At 38.5% G+C, this 8,964-nt stretch overlaps 1 protein-coding gene across 1 annotated transcript in view; it reads right to left on the bottom strand.

The window, feature by feature from the left end:
- Window positions 1-7,339: 7,339 nt before the first annotated feature.
- LOC111624020 (malate dehydrogenase, mitochondrial-like) overlaps window positions 7,340-8,964 on the bottom strand; it is a 39,100-nt gene continuing 37,475 nt past the window's right edge. The window contains exon 8 of the mRNA XM_023366791.1: window positions 7,340-7,544. Within this exon, the coding sequence (XP_023222559.1) occupies window positions 7,419-7,544 (126 nt within the window). The 3' untranslated portion in view covers window positions 7,340-7,418. The remainder of the gene's footprint in view (window positions 7,545-8,964) is intronic.

Below are 8,964 nucleotides of genomic sequence, written 5' to 3'. Positions count from 1 at the left end.
TTTTAACTAATAGGTATTTCTACTCGAAACAAAAAGAGTTATTTTTTATTAGCGAGTGTTATTTTACATACATAATATTTGTACACATTATCGTTGATACTCGAAAACAAACATTTCGTCGAACTTCCTACAGAATGATGAAAGTTTGTACTAACGTCAAGTATGAAATTGTTTCTTCTGAGCAGGGCCGGATTAACCCACTTTGGGGTCCTAGACATTTTCTTCTTCCGAGTCCCCTCCCGGCTTTTTCAATCAATAAATCTTGTTATTATTTATTAAATTTCATACGGACACTGCAGCTGCTTTATAAAAAATAAAAACAATATTTCACAGGATTTAAGAATACATATAGTTAATATTATTCTTATCGCTATAAAGAATATTCGAAATTATTGGGAGTTTTACTTTCGATAAAAAGAAACATGAGAATACGAGGGTTGTTCAAAACGTTCCCGAACTTTATTTATTACAAAAAAAAAGTGTTTCCACTTTTTGAAACATCTTGGAACGCTTTTTCCGGAAAGCTCATAAGCTCCTCCGTCGTTTTTTTCTATCTCTGGAATGGTGGCAAATCTTTTTTCTTTCAGCGTGTTTTTTAGTTTGTTGGAGAACAGGAAAAAGTCGCACGGGGCCAGATCGGGTGGGTGGGGAAGCGCAGCGGCCTTGTTTTTGTCCAAAAACTCGTGTTCTGAGGGACAAATGAGCCGGCGCGTTGTCGTGGTGAAAAAACCCACTCGCCGCTCCTCCAAAGTTCGGGCCGTTTTCGCCCGATTTTCTCTCTTAGGCGTTTCGTAACACCAGGTAGTACCCCGTGTTGACTGTCTGGCCCGTAGGTAGGTATTCGTGATGCACAACCCCCTTTGCATCGAAAAAACAGTCAACATCACCTTAATATTTGAGCGAATTTGTCGAGCTGTTTTGGGGCGGGGCTGTTTCACCCACCCGTGGAAAGTTTCCGTGAAGGATTTTCAGAGTTTCACGCAGAATTTCACAGAACAACGCTGTTCTTTCAAATAGCTGATCTTCGCAGAACCCCACAAACACCACTTCACATAAACGGCCGTAGCTAATCACCAAAATAAGATATCAACAAATGGGTTGAAGGAGGTTACTCGGGGGTTTCCGCGGACACCAAGCGGATTAAAAAATAACAAACTGGAGGTGCGCTATTCAAAAAGTTCGGTAACTTTTTAATAACCCACGTACATTTTCTTTAGATTTTAGAATTCACAATAATCATATAAAAAGAAATATATTTTTGTTTATTATATACTGTTATCCAACAGAAAAGTAAACTATCTTATTTACAAATCTTTTCAAAATAGACAGTTTGACCGGGCCCTAGACATTTGTCTATGCGATGATCCGGCCCTGCTTCTCAGACAATATTTCATCGTACCGAACTCGGAAGTTCGGTACGATGAAATTCCTAACATTCCCGCGGGCCGTAGTTTGCCGACCCCTGGTCTAATCTATTGACGTAGGCCTAAATGATTGTAATCATTAGCGAAGTAGAAGGCGAAGTTTTAAAAGCGAAAACGGGTACGTCGGACGTTTAGCGCCGCTTTCCCGTAAGCGTAGAANGAAAGAGGAAGCTGAAAGGGACAAAGTGGGTGGTCGGCGGAATCTGCAGAGAAGACAAGAACTGTTTTTTGTGTTTTGTAAACCATCGCTCCGAAGCCAGTCTAAATTGGGTCGTTAGCAATTTCGTACGGTCCGGATCTACGATTCGTACCCTTCCGGCAGACCCGGAAGCGACGCCGAAGAAGCCAGCGAGCGGCGCGACGAGCGAGAGGAAGAAGCGCGCTAGAGTCGCCGAACGACCACGGACGAAGGTGAGTAAAAAAATGTTATTTTGTTACTTTTAATATATTTTTGTAAAAAATTCGTTTGGAGCGATTTTTTATCGATCTCTCTCTCTCGTTTTCCCCCTTTATCGCGGCGGCTCCGCCGCCTCTCGTTCGCTCGCGTCGTCACGTGACATGGCTGGTCTCCAAACCGCGCCGGGGTGGAGGCTGGCAGTCGGAAAACGGCAAGTGCCGCCACGACAGTACACGCATCTGGACTTTAACCAAAATTTTATTTCGCAAGCATTTTTATTACTGCCGAATTTGCATAATTTCCTCTTCTTTTACTCTCGTTTCTAATTTACGTTTGGTTTCTCCGATATATGTTTTACTAGGGTTACAACTGCGATTAAAAGAATAAACTACTACTTTTTCATTCGATAAATCTAATCTTTTGTCTGATTTATAATAGTCCTATTAATAATTTATGTCCAAGTTGACAAATATAATAAGAATTGAAATAAGGAGAATAAGGCAATAATAATTACGAAATTGACTCAGACGGTGAGTCTGAGTCAATTCCCGGACTGTCCGGACGGTAACACTATTCCCCGTGCTCGTTTCAATCGGTCCGAATCGTAGGTGCGACGAAAATATGAAATAAAATGGTTTTTACAAGATATTATTGTTTATTGTGAAATTTTTTCCGTCCCCATTACGCTACGCCACTGCCTAAGATATCTCGACCAACACCTAAGTGTACGTAGAAACTCCGAAAGTTTCTTACGGTCCCTACAGACGCTCGATGGGCACACCACAGGCTCGCGTAAGTCCATTTTTAAAATTGGGGAGACTTTCTCGACTTACCCTGTATAAATAGGGGGAAGACAATAATTTCGAACATTAGAAAAGAAAACCAGCGGCTGTTTTAATTTACTAACCGTTTTGTGGGCCGCACGTGCAACGAACAACTTACCACCCACGATAAACGCGTACCTTACAGTATTGTCAACAATGCTTTCCTTCTCCCCTCCAAGTAGCTTTGGCTAAAGCCGGCATCGCACCGGACAGGACGAGAGTAAAACGTATACAACCGAGTACGGACATCCCTCGCTTAACGTACGAAATTAATTGTGGCAATCCCTTTTTGTAAGCGGCAGAAGTTTTAATTTACGCGGACGGTAGAACGGAGGGTTTAATTACGGTCTATTTTGCAGATAGAACGAGTATTCTCCACATAGTAAATTACAATGTACGCATGTATTTTGAGTCTGGCCATCTTTATTTCCGATCAGTTTACAGGCGTGTAAGTGGCCGAAAACATTTATTGTGATTAAAGTTATTCCAAGCTGATCTCGTTCTCAGTGTCAATAATTGTGGTGCAGAGTAATCTTCACCAAACGAGACTCTGGCAGCAATAGCACCTTCACGAAGCAATCACCCTCTCGTACAGAAGATGATTGTTGACTATTGTATAGATAAATTGGTGCTTCAATAAACTGTCATAAATTAATTAATTCAACTGCGTGATTAAGTTATTTCCTTTTCTTTCCTAAGCGAAGCAGATTTATTCTTATCTCTATTTATCAACCCCTAACATTGAACGTAAGACTGTGTAAAAAGTGTTATATGGCGCATTTGAACTCGTCTGTCAAAAGGTTGGCCACCCCTGCCGTAGATAAAAAGTCTGGACTAATCGAGTGTCTTGTCTGATCCAGTGTGACGCGGGCCTATAACCGAAATTTTATACGGCCAATCAGTTTTTCGTAACATTATTAGCGAGGTTGCGACCGACGTTTTCGGCCCAAAACGTGAACGTCGCCGTCTGGCAATTCTAGAAAGGTTGATCGATAACGGCGTTGGCTACGTCTAGCAGGGGGAGAAGATCGGTTTAAACTTCATTTTTGTGTTTGGGGTTAAAATTACGACCTATTTTATTAAAATTATTATTATTTAAGCATTTACGAATAACATTGTAAGGAAACAGACGATTTTAATCCAAAAATTATTCAATTTTTTTGCGAGTGATGCCAAGCGCCTACAGAATTTACATGTTTTTCTGTTCATAATTGTAGGAGTAGGTTTGTTCTTTGGCAGTATCTTCTACCGTCAACGGCGTAATACGTTCGTAATCTTTCTAAAAATAATTTTCCCAGCCGCTTTCGAATTTACATAAGCTGGACAAAAGTACGGAGGTAGTCCTATCGTACTGTAGGAGACCCGACGATAATTAAAAACAATTATTTAGTGTTATTAAACACGCTATAAACACTTTAAAATAGTTTGTTTATTTACTTTGGCCGTTAAACTTCTCCGCCATTTTTTCGACAATATCCCGTGAGTCGGTGGGCGACGCTCATGTTTTACTTGGATTTCAAAGTCGCCGTACGAGTTTAATTAATTAATTAACGGCCGCAACTGAAATGAACGTAGAGAAAAACGGTTGTTACGCCGGTGCCTGTTTTCCGGACCGACCGGCCGGTTATAAATTAGCTCGCTCCTCTAATCTTCCGGAAATCGACGAGCACGTTTGAAAAACTGATAATAGTAGTACTTTCAAAAATATTTCCTCAAAATCGACGAAAAACTTTATGAGTTAATTGTACATAAACAACCCCCGTTTTTTTGCCTGGACCGCATTTAATCAGAGACAAAGCTTTTATTCGTATTCTTTATTTATTTTCTATGCATTTCGGGTGCAATATTTTCTTGTAATTTGCACCCCTCTTCAGGATTTTTACATTTCTATACATTTGGTAAATTTAATTATTACATCGGTAAATTACTACAATAGTTATACAACGGTTAACTAACTTGTTTTAAGTTTTAGATGGACATCTGCCCAGTGTTGATGTTATGTCCCCTAAGGCATTTTAGACCGTTTCCCCCTCTTTTTGTTTTCTTTCCCTTTAGCTCCTCCCACACGTCGTCAACCTCCATTCCATCATTTAGGTTTATGGTTTTGTTTTTATTAATGATTTCCAAGTGCTCTTTGAATTTCCGTAGATAGATATCTTTTTCTTTATGGATAATTTTTATACTTTTTTCGTTTATTGTGCATCCAAATTCCTTACAGTGATTTGTCCACGGTGATTGGTTATAATTAAGTCTAATTGCTGCTTTATGTTCTTTAATTCTGGTACCGAGTTGTCTTCCTGTTTCTCCAATGTACTGTATATTGCTGGGTTCTTACATGTGCATTTTATTTCGTATATGACACCTGCTTGGATTAGTATTTCGTTATTTTTGATGTTATTGGTGGTGATGATGTTTTTAATTTTATTTTTTAATTTGGCCGCTAGTGTAACACCGTGCTTACTGAAAATTTTTTTGTATTTTTCAAATGTTCCCTTAATATAGGGGAACGACGTATATGTAGTGTTCTCATTCTTATTTTTAACGTTGAATCTGTTTTTCTTAAATGCATTTATCCACTTTTTTTAGTAATCTGCTTGGATAGTCGTTCAATATGAAGGTATTTATTAGTTCATTTTTTTGTTTTTCTTTCTTCTGCCTTAGATGTTCTGTTCCAAATTTTAGTTATTGCTGTTATAAATATGTTTCTTTTTACTGTAATAGGACTGTACGACTTATAATTAAGGATTTTGTCTGCATTGCTGCTTTTTTGTAAGGCTTTATATTGAGTGAGTTTTATGCACGGTTTATAGTTTTATCTAGGTACAGTAGTTTATTTCATTTTTATTTTCTGTTTCACATTCATACTTAATGGTATTGCTTAGCGTGTTTGCATAGTTGTATATTATATTTCCGCTAGTTATTTCATTGTCGTATATTATGATATCGTCCACATATCTAGCCATAAATATTATTCCGTTTAGTTTTGCCAGCTTTTTTTCTATTTCTTTCATGCATATTTCTGCCAGTTTTGGTCCGATTATTGTCCCCATGCTAATACCATTTTTTGTCTATATATTTTTTCATCTATATGGAAATAATTGTTTTTAAAGCTGTATTTTATTAACTCCAGTAGCCAGTTATGTATTTCTAGGTTGCTTAGGCTTTTTTCAATTAATTCCCATTTTATTGACGGGTACATAGAGATTATGTCTAGACTTAGTAGCCTATACGTCGGTTTCATTTTAATTCTCATCAGTTTTCTTATTAATTCGTCAGTGTTTTTTATTGAATAATCTGAATATGGTACTATTTTAAGTTTTTTCTTTATGAATAGTTCTAAATTAGATAATATTGTGTTTTTAAAGTCTACTAATGGCCTGCATATATCTCCTGTTTTGTGTGTTTTTAGCCTTATTTTAAGTTGCGGTTTTCTGATATTGTTGTAGTTTAGTATTTGTTTTTTCTCAGCTGGTGTTACCTTTCCTTGTTTATACAATTTTGTGATTTCTTTCTTCATCCATTTTTTAATTTCTTCTTTTGGTTCTTCTGTTAGTTCAACAAAGTCATTCGTTAACACTATTTCAGATTTTTTCATTTTTTCCCATTCTTTATCCACTATGATGATTTGATTAGTTTTATCAGCTTTGATTATGTTAAGGTTATTATCCTTCAAGTATTTTTTTGGTATTGCGCATTTTTTTGAATACTCTTTTCCGCCCCTATCTCTCGACATTATCTTCCCTATTTCATTGTTTCTTTTTAGTTTCTTTATGTCTTCTTTTATTTGATGTTTTAAATTACACCTATTTTCTATTTTTATCTGATTTACCGCTTTGTCAATTTCGGATATTATATTAATTGCTTTATCGTTTAGTGGCATATTGTATTCTAGTCCTAGTTTTAGTATGTTAGTTATATTTGCTGGTATAGTTTTGTCTTATTAACTATTAACTTACTTTCCCATTTTCTTTTTTCACTTGGCATTGGGTATCCGAATAGCTTTTTAAGTTTCTGGCATAGAAAATAAATAAAGAATACAAATAAAAGCTTTGTCTCTGATTAAATGCGGTCCAGGCAAAAAAACGGGGGTTATTTATGTACAATTAACCCATAAAGTTTTTTCATCAATTTTGAGGAAATATTTTTGAAAAATTGATTTTTTAAAAGTAATATAAAGTAAACCGCACCATGGATATATACATATCTATTACTTATAGCTGATAAAAGTAGGTTTAGAACACCGTGCAGAAAAGCTTATCAAATAGCATTTATTATTGATTATATTCGGGAAGAAAAATTTGTTTAAAACCGGTTAAGAACGGGTGGACTGAAATTGCAGTATTAATACAATTTAACAAAATAACGAAATATTTAATAAGTTAAAAATATTACTACTGTGCAATGGTTGCGTGCTTGACTTTTTTAAATCAATAAATCCAATTAGATTTGGCTATTATAAATTTAAAAGTAATGTTTTGATTGCATTAGCTTTTATCATTTATAAACAGATTAATAACATCGACTGCGTAACCATTGGAAACGCGTTTTTGAAAAATATTAAAGCGCGTGTTTATTATTAACAATATACAGTACTTAACAACAGTACAACTGGTGGAGTCGAACCCCTTAGCCTATAAACCTATGCCGCCTTTTCCAAAATGGTTGGCGTAAGTCTACGGAAATGACAAACCGTATAAATTCTACTGTCCGTTTAATGTTTCTATTTTGTACAGTTACCGCGCCGTGGCGGTTTCCTTCCACCCATTACGCCCGTCAACCTTTCACGAAGTCTTCTCCCTTCTTGATGTTTCCTTTCAGTTCCGGAATCGCCGCCTTCAGCAGGTCGGATTCGTAGGACGACAGTTTACCCACTCCCAGATTCTTGGCCACGCCGTTTGGCTGTAAAATAAAAATATCATTATTGCGCTTACCTAAAAGAAAGCTTAGAATTGTTTAGTGCCTGAATGATAATTTGATTGTTGCTTCGTTTAAATTTGTAACCTTAGCCCGCACTTAGAAGATCGTGACCTCGAAACCCTAGATCAAATAATGTTAGTTTGCCCGTTTGTCAATTTCCATAATGCGTGGAGAGCTTTTCTTTAGGATAGCAGTCTTTGAGCAAATGGCTTGGCTTACTGTACCAAGCACGGCCGTCGTAGAAACACCGAAGTACAATTGTTGGCTCATTTTCATTGCTTGTGGTAACGAGGAAAAATTTTAAATTTTTGTTGTTAGAGTGCTTTTGATATACACTAGTGTGCAAAACTTAAAGACCAGGTAGATAGAGTAACAGAACTTATGAACAACTCGGTGGAAATGAATGAAAGTGCGGGAGCATCTTGCCAGAGATCTCTCGGTTGTGCGCAGAAAGCTTGATGTCGAGTCGGCGCGACTATAGCGCCAAATGCGGCCGGCCACACAACACAAGTTGAAGAAATGGTAAAAGACAGTGTGTGCCAATCGGTGAGCAGTTACGGTGCATTGTGGTAGTGTTCTTCATTACAATATGGCCCAGAGACGACATTTGGATGACTTCACACGGGGAAGAACCATTGGGAGACTGGAAGAAGGACGAAGTGTAGCCCAGGAGTTTGGTATTGCTTGCAGCATTGTTTCACGTCCATGGGGAGCGTTCCAAACCACAGGCACTGCTACCCAAAGGAGAGGAGGTGGTCGGCCACCATCAACTATGGCAGCAGATGACCGCTACATTGTGCAACGGGCAATAAGGGACCCGTGTCAATGTGCAACCACATTTAACAGGACTGCAAGGCGTGCAATCTCACGCTCCGCGGTGGCACGGCGACTGCATATGGGTGATCTCTTTGCCAGACGACCGGCACGTTGCGTTCCGTTTACGACAGTGCCAAGAGCATAGGGACTGGACCAATGAGCAGCGGGGTGGTGTGCTCTTCTCGGATGAGAGCGGGTTCGGTCGAGTAGTGATTCTGGACGTACCCTCGTATGGCGAGAGGTGGGAACACGTAATGCACCCGGGAACATTGTCGAACGTGATCATTTTGGTGGTCAAGGTGTTATGGTGTGGGGAGGCATAATGTTGCATGGGCATACTGACCTCCAAAACTTTGAATGCGGTACTGTCACTGGTCAATGTTATTGTGACACTGTACTCCTTCCCCGTGTGCATCTTTTCAGAGGTGCATTCGGCCCTGACTTCATTTTTATGAATGACAATGCTCGACTGCATTGAACAGCACAGGTGGAGGAGCTCTTGGAGCAAGATGATATTCGGCAAATGGACTAGCCTGCCCGTTCCCCCGACTTAAATCCCATCGAGCACGTGTGGGAGAGACGTATT

The sequence above is a fragment of the Centruroides sculpturatus genome, unplaced genomic scaffold (genome assembly GCF_000671375.1).
Source record: "Centruroides sculpturatus isolate CEXI.00-Female unplaced genomic scaffold, Cexi_2.0 scaffold49, whole genome shotgun sequence".
Taxonomy (NCBI): domain Eukaryota; kingdom Metazoa; phylum Arthropoda; class Arachnida; order Scorpiones; family Buthidae; genus Centruroides; species Centruroides sculpturatus.
The sequence above is the reverse complement of the archived record's forward strand: the minus strand, read 5'-3'. Positions and strand labels throughout refer to the sequence as shown.